The 13,966-nt window shown below is 43.5% G+C and overlaps 1 protein-coding gene across 5 annotated transcripts in view; it reads left to right on the top strand.

Moving 5' to 3' along the window:
* The window catches only part of LOC149918907 (uncharacterized), a 38,237-nt gene extending 27,870 nt beyond the window's left edge, over nt 1-10,367 (top strand). For all 5 annotated transcript variants that reach the window (XR_016464078.1, XM_090135181.1, XM_090135180.1 and 2 more), the window contains 4 exons: nt 157-259; nt 1,852-2,787; nt 3,787-6,540; nt 7,971-10,367. Coding sequence is in view for 4 of the 5 variants with exons in the window: in XM_090135180.1 (XP_089991306.1) it covers nt 157-259; nt 1,852-2,122 (374 nt within the window). In the remaining variant the exon portion in view is untranslated. The remainder of the gene's footprint in view (nt 1-156; nt 260-1,851; nt 2,788-3,786; nt 6,541-7,970) is intronic.
* Nucleotides 10,368-13,966: the final 3,599 nt, after the last annotated feature.

Raw genomic sequence — 13,966 nt, 5'->3', positions numbered from 1 at the left:
TAGGAGTCCACAAGGCTGAAAGTCCCAACATCCAGGTTCTTTGATGGCATAGCATTTGCTCTAATAATCCTTTACTGCATTATTCTAATGTCAAGTATCACCTGATGAAACTTCAAAGAATGAGATGTGCTAATTTTACCTCTCTCTTCTATTTAGCTTTCATCCTGTTGCCAGAGCTGGCAGGTGTTATCCGGGTTGCCAGTCTTCCTGTCCAGTTGTACATCCTCCATCCTGAAAAAATCTTTTTTAGCCTCTCAAGGTATGTTTGGTTGGCTTTCCTTCCTCAGGGTGATAAACTTCAAAACCCAGTCTTTGCAGAATGAAAAACTTGGGTTCTCAGGAATATACACATAGAAATCCTGGGAAAAAAGTATTGGAGGGTTTTTGACCAATGCCATTTTATGTAATAACAATTCTTTGAAGAAGTTAGCTTTTGTATAGTAAATACATGCATTGTAAGTCAATGAGAATATACAAGAAACATTAGTTGTTTATATGCCTAATATGAATAGTCATCATTATCAAAATTACGGAATAGGGAAGAAGACAAAAAGCAAATATTTTAGACATAGCGGTAATCTGCTACTCATAATAGAAATATTTTCATTTATTCTACACGGTGATTATTTCAGTTTAGCAGAGTTCCATGTCATATATGGTTTTCTTAAGATTTATCAAAAGATCAAGAACCAGACTTGTAGAAAAGCAGCCAAATTGAGTGTAGCGCTGCTGAGAAACAACACTGTCCTTGGTGACATGTCCACACATCATAAGCCAGAAGTCACATGGAATTACAGAGCAACACTCTACCTAGTATTATTATTCAGATATTATGCTGTCTGCAGTTCATAGATACTGCAGGAATTTTAGGACAGGCATAATCAAATTTCCTGAGGATAAGACCAGGAGCCAAAAATTTCAACCCCAGCAGGGACTTGCTTTGGACAAAATATCCAGTCTCATTTCATGCTGTCTATAAAAGAGGACTAAAATTTGTGTCTCCTGGGATGTTGTAAAATTAATTATTATTTTTTTAATGCATAAACTGCATTGGATGTGGAGAGGTGCACGGTTATACACAATAGCTTTGCGATTGCGCTACACGTAGAGCAGACCCTGCCTCTCCTCAGCAGGGGACAGACAGCTTGGAACTCGGCAAGTACTCTATCCAGCTAGAACAAATACAATTTTGCAGTCCATTGATTTCCATTTACAATGCCAAGTTTTATTTGATTTATTTTTTTAATATCCGTGTGCCACTAGACTAACTTTTTTTTTCTTTTTTTTTTTCCCTTTTTAAATAAAGTACCACTGGCACGTGGTCCTCATTAGCCTAGCAGTATTTTGGATAAGTTAAGATAAAGGATCAGAAGACAAACAAAACCTGACCATTTACGACAGCTTTAATGATACAGCCCAAAATTTACTTCTACTTGTTTAACTCTAAGACATATGTGAGTGAATGTAGGATTTCTGAGTATATCAAGTGACTACATACCTTCATGGACTACACAGAGGAGTCCCACACATATGCAATAAGGACAGATTAAAGATCAGTATTCCAAGTGTAATTTAATGACTTAGCAAATAATGATAAAAACCACAGTAAGCGAAGTTGTTTCTGGTAATATAAAGTAAGCATGATATGTAGGGGTGGCAAGGATAATTTCACCTACTAGTGATTAAATATGGGAAAACTTGCACTGCCACAGCTCACGGCTTGCACCGGCTAGCGTGTATGGGTGGATGGGAGATTGGGCTGTCAGGCTGTCAACTTCCATGAGCCCTAGCTCCTCAGTGAAAGGGAGATGGCCATTTTCCCAACAATGTCTCCAGCTTCTTTCTTTACAGCCAGTCAAGTCCAATGACATCAAATATTAATCTGGCACACAACTTGGGCTGTCCAAATGCATTTTATAACCAACAGCATATCAAATCCTTGGGACCTGATGACAATCACTCCTTTGTTGTCACACCCTTCAGTCACTTTAACCCAAATTCTCAAAGGAAAGATTGGTGCTTCAGAGGACTGATTACAGCAAAAGTGCTTCAAAACATGAAAGGAGGGAAGGCAGAGCTGCAACTCATCACAAAAGATCCTACCATGAAATCTAGAGAATGAACAAGAAGCCTTAGATGATCTCACAGCAAGAGGCTCTGTTGTTATTTTGTGCAGAGGCAGAATTTCTCTGCATGGTCAGAATTCGGAGCATCTTGGCTCTGGTATTTGGGCTTGCAGCTCAGAGTTCTCTGTACAAGACTGCAACCAGTGAGAGAAAATTAAAAATTGACCCTAAATTATTCAAAGGAACCCAAGAAATAAAATATAGGCTAAAGAAGAATTCTTCTGAATAACTTGAACCAAAATCTGAAGCACATTAGCTGGAAGATTCAGAGAAATAGCGTGAAGGAAATTTCTTTATAGTCTTGGAGGAAAATGTGTGAACTCAATTTAGTAATATACCTGCCACAGTTGAAGAAAGAGGAAGTATCTACACTGTACTTGCACCACCACTGACCTTATCATATGTGGAATCAGGTAAGAACTAAAAGAGGGTTTTAAGTGTTCAGAGGGGTTCTGTCCTGGAGGTGTTTGGTGGTTTTTTTTGTTTGTTTTTTCACAGTGTGTTTCTGAGTGGAGTGGGAAAAAGGATCAGTGTGATTCCTTGCAGAGTCCCCATTAAATGATGCTGAGAGGCATAAGCTACCTCAGTTATGGAAAACTGCATATCAAGGATGGTTTCTTGAAGAGACCAGCGTGCATGCTTACCAGCCCTTACAAAGCTGGTAAGAGCTTTTGCATCACAGTTTGAGCTGTTTATTTTTAAGAACAAACAGTTAACAAATAAAGAAAAAAACAGACCCAGGCATGTGGTTAAGTGAGTGTGACATTGCACAGAAAGCTACTTCTTTGGCACTGGAGTGCAAAATCCAAATGCAGTGCTAAAGCTTAAAAGTAATTACTGTCTGGAAGGCCTGGTAATCTTGTGTCTGCTCCTGCAAATGCACACACACAGGCCATCTTAGCAGCTGATTTCCTTTGAGGACAAGGAGAGAACAGGCACAGGGACAGTAACAGACTTGAGAAGGACAGCATCTCTCAAACCTTGGTATCTTCATCACAGAGGTTTGCAGTATAGTAGGCTATGCAGCAGTTGTTCTGCAATGGCGAGCTCTGGTCTAGTGCTGTCAGTCTCACACCCACTGCTCACGAACACCTACATTCCCTTTAAAAATAAAATCGTAACAGCTCTGAATACAAATGTGCGAAAGTTTTACTATTTAAAGGGATCTTCTGTATAAACTATGTCAAATGGAGCCCTTTCTAGAATGGCACCCAAGATGACTCTCTCTGCAGATGCTGATTTCTGCAGATGGGCTACTTTTTAGGCAAAAGCATCTCTGAAAGATGGGAAAGGACTGGAAACGGCACAAATTTCCAACTGGAAATTCCAATGGTAATCTGAAATAATTACAGCTTGAGGCCCCAGTGGGATGGGAGCGGTGTGGGCAAACATCATGTGCCTCAGCAGCACAGCTCTTCCCACCAGCCCCTACCTTCAAAGAAGCATGACTGTGAAATATCCCTCATTGTTGAGGTGTAGGGATGAGGATGGTGGAGGCAGATAGCACAGGTAACACACTGGGTCTGCTCTGCCCCTGCAGAGGCTCAGATGTGCCCTCAGCCTTTCTGCTCTTAGGTCTGTATTAGCCAATTTTGTTTAGTGCATGCTCGGTCTGCTGAAGACCACTGCCTTCCACTTAGGAATTACTGTTTTTCACTAGCATAGGTTGCCCAGGGAGACTGTGGAGTCTTTTCCTTTGAGTTACTCAAAAGCCACTTGGACACAGGACAGCCTGCTGTTTGACCAGGAGTTGGACCAGAGGTCGCTTCCCATCTCAGCCATGCTGTGATTCAGGGGGAAAACTGGATGTCTGAAGAGGAATTAATGCCTCAACACCTGAAATCCCCTTTGCCAGGTAAACTGATAGTGCAAATGCAATATTCGCAAAGTCACAAGGCATTAAATATTTCTGCTCTGACTTGCACCAGTTCCCAGCTATTGTCAGCAGACCATTAGCTGCTTGCATCCTGGCTCCAGTGAGGTTAGTCATAAAACTCAAATTGATTTCAGTGGCAATAAAAATTAGTCTCCCAGACAGTGGTCAGGAGGAAGGAATTGGAGGGTAGTTTGCTGTCACTTAATTGTACAAGTTTATGTCACTCATTTTGGGAGGCATAACGAAATTCTGTGTGTGTACACAGCAGAGAGGTGTGGCATTTATGTCACTAAGAGATCCAGTATTGATATTTTCTCTAAGTGATTTCCAAACTTCCTTGCAAACACAGATGACTGTTTTAGGACTGAGGCACATGGACATCCTGGCTCCTGGTTGTATATGGCTCATGGTGTCTCATCTATCTCACACCGTTTAGTGCTGATATTCTGTTTGTTTAATTACTCAACCAGAAAGAAGTACTAAATGGTGTTTCATAATTCTTTATTGCAATATATACCTTCCAGTAATTACCCCGTTCATTCTCTGATAGTGTAAAGAAACCCTCCCCCCATATCTCCTGCATGTAAGACAACACGCCTCTTCAGAAGTGGATTTTGTTCTTTATCCTTTTTTCTTCTTTCCAGTTGCACTTAGACTGATCTCGAGAAGAATGTGCAAATCTCTGTGGATGCCCTTCCATGTACATTTTTCTCTTGCTTTTACGGAAATACACATGGACTATATTGTTTTGAATTCCTATTTGGTTTTCATTTCTCTGTAATTTCCAGTTGTGACCACTTTTAGAATTCATTATTTTCAGGTGCCTTCCATCCCGCACACACATGAAATGAGGTACAGTTTTTTCCATTCGGGACCTAAATTATAAATTAATCAATAATCTGATTTTTTTTTTCTCTGAGGTTGCATGAGAAAATCTGCAATTCAGTCATGTCTGCTCTCCGGTGGCAATACAAGTCTAAGATTTGTTATAATCACTAGCAGTAAATACGGTATTCATTTTAAGAGAATAATCCAATCGGCCTGTATTTCCTGATCTTTCTTTCTCATTCCTTTGTTATGATATGCATTCTGCCTCTTAATTGTTTCCATGTGAAATGGCTTCAATTTGAGCAGTTGAAATGAATAATGACCATTTCAAAATGTCAGCTTTTCGGTTACAGCAGATAACCACGGTCTGGTTCCTCTCTGCATGCAGTAGCACTCTTTAAGGACAAGTAATGTCTTCTGCAGTCTTGTTAAGTGAAAAACAGTAAAGAACAAACATCACAGGCAAAAGGCAGCTTAGTAAATGTCATTTCTGCCCTTTGCCAGTAATCTTAATCCCATTTTTTATTTCTGCACAGCTGCAATATTTTCCTTTTCTTTCAGTATAGCTAAATAGTGTTAGGAACTAACTTAGCATCCCTTACATGGATTGTGTTAAAATGTCCTTTGATAAATAACTGTGGTGTTCCTTTCATGTTTTCAGTACTGAGGCTGCTTTACTGAAAGCCCCTTCATTGCTGCAGAAAGCTCTGCTGGTTTTGCTGCATTTCCCCTGCTTGGTGCAGGGCTGGATGTGCTGAACAGTGAGGTGTGAAGAAGCATCCTGGAAGGGAAGGAAGCTAAATATATTCTGCTTCAAGATTTCTTCCATTCCTCTTTCCACCCCCAGATCCCAGAGACAACAATGGCTTATGCAGGGCTTTACATATGCAGCAAATGCTGGGAGGAGGAAAATTCCCACAGATTAAGAGCTGTAGCCCAATACCACCACCTCCACCAGCCTGAAATGGTGCTGGGGTGGGTTTTGAGGGAGTGCTCTCTCATCACTGCTTCCAAAGAGAGGTCCTACACAACTGCATTTAGGAAAGGATCCCTTGCTACTGGGAGATCCTCCCCTACTGCTTTGATACAGGCACCTGGGTGAACTAGGGAGGGGATGAGGTTTCCTCTTGACTCCCTGTGCTTAGTGCTTTCTTTAGCTAGGAGGGACTTCCCTACCTGGGGATTATTTTCCCTCAAACCAACTTCATACTATAAGCAACTTCATTCTATAAGCAACCTGTAAACTGTCTGTAAACTTACAGGAGCTGAGTGCTGTGCACAGTCACTAGGAGGCCAGGGGCCTGAATACATGCTCTCAATCTTCCATGAGAGCACTGCCTTATTAGTGTTCAAGGAGCACAACTCCATATCAACACAAAAGAGCAAACAAGAGTTTCCTCTCATTTGCCCCATGGTTTTATGTTTATATAATTCTCCTAATTTCATTTGCAGGAGAACAGAAACAGATCCATAGTCTCTTGGTGGAGATGATTTTGCAGGGCTATGATCCAAGCCAGAAGGCTGAGCAGGAGTCCACTTTCCATGCACAAACTACCACCACAGAAATGATGTGCAAAGTGGCTCTTTCTCACTCCAGGTTTTTAAGGATATTTGCAGACCTTGTATGCAGTGGGATGGAGGAAGAAGTGACTGGGCAGCCCTCCCTTCTCTCCAAGTGGAAGCGGCCTAGCAGGCTGTTTTTATCTCCAGGTACACAAAAGGAAATTAAACAATTAGAACAGATAGCTTAGAGCTTCAGAGGGGAAGAAATCACTATTGGTTTGACAGGTCTGTAAGTGAATTACTTATTTATGTAGCTCAATAGATTTAATATTAATCACAGGTGAAAGACGCAAGTTAAACATGCTTTGCAAACATGCATGTTGACTTCTTATTTACCCGTGAGTGGCTCAGGCTAGCATTGCTGCTGGTACAGCTACAAATAGGGCAGGTCAGATACCTGAAACGAGTAACAAGTGAAAGCAAACCAAATTGCTTTTAGAAGCTTCAAATGAATGCACTTTTGGAGCTGCTGTAAAAGATAAAACAAAAGAAGGAGCTAAAAACTATGGCTGGGATTCACTTTCTGCAAGCAATTACACATCTGAGCTTTGGACAGCCCAGAGAAGCTGTGGATGCCCCATCCCTGGAGGTGTCAAGGCCAGGTTGGATGGGGCCCTGGGCAGCCCAAGCTGATGGGGAGCAGCCCTGTCCATGGCAGGGGTTTGGAACTGGATAAGCTTTAAATCCCTTCCAAGCCAAGCCATTCTATGACTTCTGCTAGTCCAGGGATGCTAGCCAAGTGAAACAAGTTGACCTCCCAACCCTGTGGGTTTCCTATTCCTGTCCACAGCTGTCATAGGTAAAAGCAGGCAGAAAGGTCTGCGGCTGTAAACAGCACCTTCTCATTCGGTGCCTGACAGTTTGCCTTGGTGAAACTTAACAAGTCTGCAGAATGTTGAGAGAAGTCAATTGAATTTTTAAAGCATTGTGCACACAATGGACGTCAGGTGGAAAAATGCTCTTGGAATCCACTATCCCATGACTAGAACAGAGAAAGAGAAAAAAGCTCTAGTTAAAGTAAATCAGAAGAGAAGAGCTTTGGAGCAAATTTTAGGCATAGTAAAATCTCTCTGGAATATGTCTATGCAGTTTTTAACTTAAAGATCCTAGATATATATATATATATTTTTCTGCTTTATGTCTTTAAAGTATCTGACTCTTCTTTTTTCAGACCTAGTCAATATCGTCAACTAGGCAGCCAGAGGGTCTCTCCTAAGCAATCTGAAAGAGCATGTTTGTAAAACCGTGCAAATACATAAATAAATATATATACTAAAAAAAAAAAAAAAAAAGCAAAACTGCTGTGGTTTCAGGATTAGAAATGCTGCACTTGGAACTAGAACTAAATGCTTATTTACGTGAGAGAGCATGTTAGTTTTCATCTACTGAGAAAATAATGTGCATTAAACCCTACACAACTTACAGTCCACTGAATAAAACATAGACTTTATTGGAAAGAAGGATCTGTGATGTAATGAACTACTTCTGTATTAACCCAAATAACTCGTTTTGAAGCTTACTGAAAGAGTAGCCATTTTGGTAATGATTTCTTTTTGTTGATTTTAAAACTCTTTCAGGACTTCTCCTGAAGGACATGCCGAACTAATGCCCCAAGCAAGAGTGCAGGTGAAGGCTCACCATGCCCTACAGAGAAGTGACATCACAACTGCAGGTGGCAGGACCCCTCCCTTGGTCTTTGTGCCCTTCAGTGGTGGATGAAGGTTCCAGTTAGATGTTTGCAGCCTACAGAGGCCATGAGCCCAGTGCCCCTGCCTGTTGGCTCACCAAGCAAAGCAACAGAGTCAAAGTAGCGGAAGGCCTGTGCACGATGGGGCCACGATACTGGCCTGGGTGAGCAGTTAGCACTAATTTGAGCAGCCCAAAGGTCATGACTATTTATGCAGATAAAAGGTCAGTGGCAAGCTGGCAGGTGGCTGTGGGCTATCTCGGTATGGGCTGCACCCTGGGTGCTGATGTCTGTGTCTGCTTCACAGTTAGTTTGTCTTTCCACATGGACTTTCAGGCCAGGCTCTGGCTGAAATAAAACACAATGGGGAAAGAAAAAAGCAAGTTGATGCTGTTGGGAGCCAGCTGCAGTTTTTGTGGCTTGGGCTCATCTGTAGCTAAATCAAACCTTTGAATCATTATTTATAAAAGACAGCCAAATTCTGAACCATTTGCTCATTGTTTAGACAGCTCTTACATGGACAAACTCCTGTGAAAGCATGCATGATGGCAGATAAGGGAAAAACTGAATCAGGTGCTGGGGATATGCCCTGTTGAGAGGCACCATGTCCAGCCAGGAGCTCTAGCAGCAGTGAGCATCTGCATGCCAGGTACCTGGGGAGAAGTCACCTCAGAAAGGCAGGACCTTACAGCATGGTGTGAATTGCCAGAGCAGGTTCAGGTTAGGTGAAACAATGTCTAGGTAGGCAAAAAAGGGAAGCAGATATACCGTGTTTAGTCCAGTCAGATTCTATGCTATATTTGAAACTTTTATAGTCAATAAGTACCAGTGCCGCATCCTTTGCTCTCATTAGAAAACAAAAATGCTTTCAACCTTTGGTTCCAGGAGTTGTCTGTCTGCCTATACCAATTTTAAACAAAATCCTTTAATGTTCTCCTGTAATTTGGTCCAATACAGCCTGGTCTCCAAGACGAAATATGCAAAATATTTTGTGACATTTCATTTCCCAAACAAAAGGTAATGGGAAAACATCATTATATTGATTTGTTTTTCATCATAGAGGTATTTGGCAGGGTGCCCTAATTAAGGTTGTAGCAATAATTTTATTATAAGCACTGCTTTGCCTCCCCTGGTAATTTTTTAATAGGAGTTAGCTATTATTCTGTTATTTTGGTTTGCTAATAAAGAAAAAAATGCTACAATGAAAACCTCCTATGTAGAAAGCAACCAAAGCTAGATGTCATCAGACCTGGAAAAGCATTTCTTTTTTTCTGTCTTCCCATCGGAATGGACAAGCACTAAATTCTTCCCTGACTGCTGTCTTCCTAGGCCCGCCCCCACACCCGGGGAAGTTTAAGCAGTGACTTGAGCACCACCTGCTCGGATGTGTTTTGTCAAGGCTGATATCTCCATTACACCCTTTCTTCGCTTCATATTAGGCAGACTTAGCTATAAGGCAAACAGAAATGAATCTGCAGCAGTAGCATAGTCTGATTGGCGAAGCAGACTAATTTGTATGTGTTTTCCCACTGAAAATGGCAAAATTCCAGCCACTGAACATTCACAGGTATTTTGCCCATTGTGTTCATCAAGCCAAAGAGTCTCCAGAGGAGACGAAGGTTTGACCTGATGTCTGCAGATAAGCTGCACGCAACCTAAGTGTGATGATACACTGGGTGGCCACGCAGGACTTCATTTTGATGAAGCCTTCTGGCCTACCAGTGGAAATGCAGGTGACTCCTACAGACTTTCCCTCAGATTTCTTTGAAGGAAATTAAAACAAGCCTTTGCAGAAACTGGAGAAATCGGAATGCACCCAGCCATTTTCTGGATTTACTTCTACCTCTTGTTACTGTCTTCAGTCTCTGAAAAACAGAACTGTCCGCTAGATAATAACTGTTTGATTACTAGTTAGCACATTTCTGTTATCTTGGAGCAAACACATTTTTTATGCTTTCCTTCCTATTGAGGTATTTCAGAAAACAAAACAGAAAAAGCAAAATCTAATTCATAATTGAATGTTATGGGCCATCAATTCTTGTATTTCAAGGACATAGGCTGGAAAAGGGAGCATCTGCTGCTCCTGCCCAGGCTACCCTCCCACATTCTGCACCTCCAAGTAGAGACTGCTCCAGAAGTGTAAAGTGTAATGAAGACCTACAGCTATGTTTTCTTCATAGGAATCTAAAAGATACTGTAGGCTTATGGGCAATGTCTCATCAGAAGACCTCATAAAATTGAAGCAGCTGTTTGGTTAATTGTTTGTTTTGAAAGGAAGGGAAGGGAAGGGAAGGGAAGGGAAGGGAAGGGAAGGGAAGGGAAGGGAAGGGAAGGGAAGGGAAGGGAAGGGAAGGGAAGGGAAGGGAAGGGAAGGGAAGGGAAGGGAAGGGAAGGGAAGGGAAGGGAAGGGAAGGGAAGGGAAGGGAAGGGAAGGGAAGGGAAGGGAAGGGAAGGGAAGGGAAGGGAAGGGAAGGGATTGTGAGTCCCACCAGCTCTCTACTCTTACTCCTAGCCTAGAGCCTATAACTAGATCTCACATTGTCCTCCTCCCTTCCTGAGTTTTATGTGAGTGCATCCACCTACATTTTTGGACTCCCCTGTCTTGTTTTCTTTTGGTGCTTGGTTACAGTCCAGTTAAAGTCTCTAGTAAAGCTCTAGGTCATCTAAATAAGCTTTACAACATCCAGCCTCTAGTTGGGGAGCCATGTAATCCCAGCAGAGGAGCTCTGTATCTGCTAACCACAGAACTGAATAGCTTTCTGAGGGGCTCTGATGATTCATCACTGCTAGAGCTGCTTTGCTGTCTGTACCCAAGTCGCTTAAACACTAATTTGGATATATCTGTATTACATTCATTATTGAAAAAAATATTCAACATAACATTCTGAATGCCTTTCATGTATTACCTTATCTTTGGGACTCAGAGCATCCAGAAATTAAAGACAGGTGTCGGGAGGCATCCCCTGCCCTGCTTCCCTATAGTATATTTATATTAGAGGCGGTGTCATCCATTTAACATGGTCAACAGACCAATATTTTTTCCTAACAGCTGCTACCATCCAGGTGAGGCGCGGTTAGCTGGATGAACAGTCGCCTAGTTCCTGCAAATTCTCTGCACTCGGGGTTATTTGATCAATATTTGCTGTCAGGGTGCCAGGAAGATGAACTTCTCATTCAGCACCTTGAAATTTTGGACACAGCACTGAAGTTTTTCCTTGCTGAAGGCTGAACCGTCCACGTATATCTGGGCAGCTAAATATTTGTTTGCTCCTCAGTTTCATCCCTGCAGCACTGGCTCTGTGATTTAAAGTTGGGATTGGAGCTGAAGCCCTTTCTTAAGGTGGTAGGTTCTCTGTTACAGACAAAGCTGAAACGAAATTAGAACCACTACACAAAATGAGCCATAAGATATTTTCCTTCTATATGTACCAGATAGTTAGTTAAATGCTAAGCTTAAGTACCCATTTTAAGTGGAGAACCTTTTCCTTCTTACTTGAGAAGTTCACTCAAAAAATTTGCAATTAATTTCTAATTAGGTTGTTCAACTTATTACTATGATCTACGTAGAAATGACATAGCAAAACTTGAGGAGACAGGCCTGGCATTTTATACCACTGCGCAGTGCTCTGTATACATCAACCCACAGTCCATTAAAGCATTGTTAGAACTGGGAAATAAATCAAATTTACACAATATTAAATATACCACATAAAGTAGCTGTGTGCACTGCTGGCATATGCAGCTCACCTAACCTCCTACCTCAAACTGCTTTCCAAATTTGTTGCTCCAGTCCTGGAACCAGGCTTACATAAGGCTGTATTTCTACATGGAAAAAAAGAAACAACAACAACAAAAAAGCCCACAACCCAAAGCACACAAACATTGATAAATCTATTAAATTACATACCAGGGAGAGAAACTATCACATTAACAAGTCCCAGTCACCGGGCTGTTGTGACAGGGCAATGACAGGCAGCTCCCGGGGCTGCTCCGTCAGCACCCAGCCCACTGCTGCATTGCCAGCCTCCCACAGCACGGACCCACGGGCTGCCAGCCTGGCTGCTGCATAGCAGCTCTCAGCAGCTTGGCTGCGAGCAAAGGCACCTGCTCCAGGAGATGGGAAGCTGCAGCTTCACCTGTCTGCGGTGGCTGCACGGGAGAGGAGTGACCTCTCCTCTGTGCCCCTCCTGGCATCACGGCGTTTGCTTTAATACCCGGCAATGCCACACTATCTGTTGGCGAGATTCCCTGCGAGTGTAATCGCGAGTTAACTTCACTGCTGATCTCTGCAACAGATGGAGTCGGGGTGGGGGTGGTGATGAAACCCACAGGAAATGGGTGCTGCTGAGGGAAATGCAGATGGAAAGCAGGAGACACAGGAGAACAGGGAAAGGGGAGAGGAATAGAGGAGAGAACCAGAGGGCACGGGAAACATACGGCAGAAAGAGGATTATCTTCATGACTTCCTCAGCCTTTAAAGGAAACTGAATGGTATGAATAATTTAATACAGTACAGATACCCAGTAGTTTAAAAGGACACATACAGAAAAAAAAAAAAACGCTACGGTGGCTGGGTTCCAAGGGACTTGTGTTCAAGTCCCGACTGCACCACAGACCCTCAGGCTGTAATTACAGAGCCTACATTTTGTTTAAGCCCTGGGCCCTGTGTTTCCCATAGCCTCAGTGCTCCCAAGAGGCCAGCAGCAGATGCCAGGAGCAGGACAGGGGCAGGACGCGGTGCCTCAGACAGCACTGCCACGGCCCTCTGGGCAAGCCCTTGGGGCCAATGCATGGAAATGTCCATACGCCTCATTTCAGGTGGTTCTTTGAACTAGAGGCGTAACCCGCCTGTGAGGGCACTGTGCGACGTCTTGTCTCACTGAGATGCTGTGCAGATCAGCATGTAAAGGGCTGTCAGGTGGCTCAGACGAAGCACACGAGCATCGCTGTGGCTCCAGTGCCACGACATCAAAGCCACGTGCCAGCACAGGGCTCAATCTGCATGGCACCGTGCAGACGGAGCTGCTGCCTTCCCAAGACCTGTGCTAGCAGCTCCACAGAGGCCATGACACTCCTAGGTGGTGTACCAGTGACGTGGGGAGCAGGGCAGCATTGCTCCTTGCTCATCCGCATGGAGCTGCAGGTGAGGGCCCACTGCTCCGCACGGCAGAGGCGTAGGGAAGCACGCCTGGCAATGGTTGTGACACTCGCTGCTTTCTCTGGAAACTTTTCTTCATCTCAAAGTACGTAACACGTTTTTACAACGTTGCCAGGGTTTGAAAGGACAGCAGTTTCAGCGTGCTTGATTTTTGGATGATGAATGCATTAGGTTGAAAAGAGGCCTAAAAAAGCTAATGTAACACAACTTTGGGTTTCAAGGCTGGAAGCTGAATTTAAGCATATTGTGTTTTCTGTGTTCTCAGTAACAAGGCAGGCAGGGAGCGGAAGGCGAGAGGCCCCGGGCTCGTAGAAGGTCTGTGCACTCTTGGGAACAAGGCCTTGTGCTGATGTTCCCCTTCAGTCCCAAATTCAGCAGGCACCAGCTCCATGAGGAGAGCAAGCACAGGAATTTCGTTTAAGGATTGGAGGGAAGAACTCAGAGCTTTTGCCGAGGGCCCGCAGCCCCCACCACGTTCCCATGGCCCCCAGCCAGAGGGGCTGCGAGAGCAGGGCTGGGCGAGGCATCCCTCCCTGCACTGAGCAGAGCCGCTGCCCTGTGCGTGGGACAGTGATGGGTAGATGGGCTTGTTGGTGAGCGCTGTGCCAGCGCCAACCCAACCATCTTTGCAACGGGTGCAGGATGGAAGCGGATCACTTTTATTGAATAGTGAAGGGAGATCTGTTTTCTAGCTTGGGTCAGAACACCCACGCTCAGGCTCCAGGTTT

This window comes from Phasianus colchicus, chromosome 2, assembly GCF_987193195.1.
Source record: "Phasianus colchicus chromosome 2, bPhaCol1.hap1.1, whole genome shotgun sequence".
NCBI lineage: Eukaryota > Metazoa > Chordata > Aves > Galliformes > Phasianidae > Phasianus > Phasianus colchicus.
Note: the sequence above shows the minus strand (reverse complement) of the source record. Positions and strands in the feature narration are given on the sequence as shown.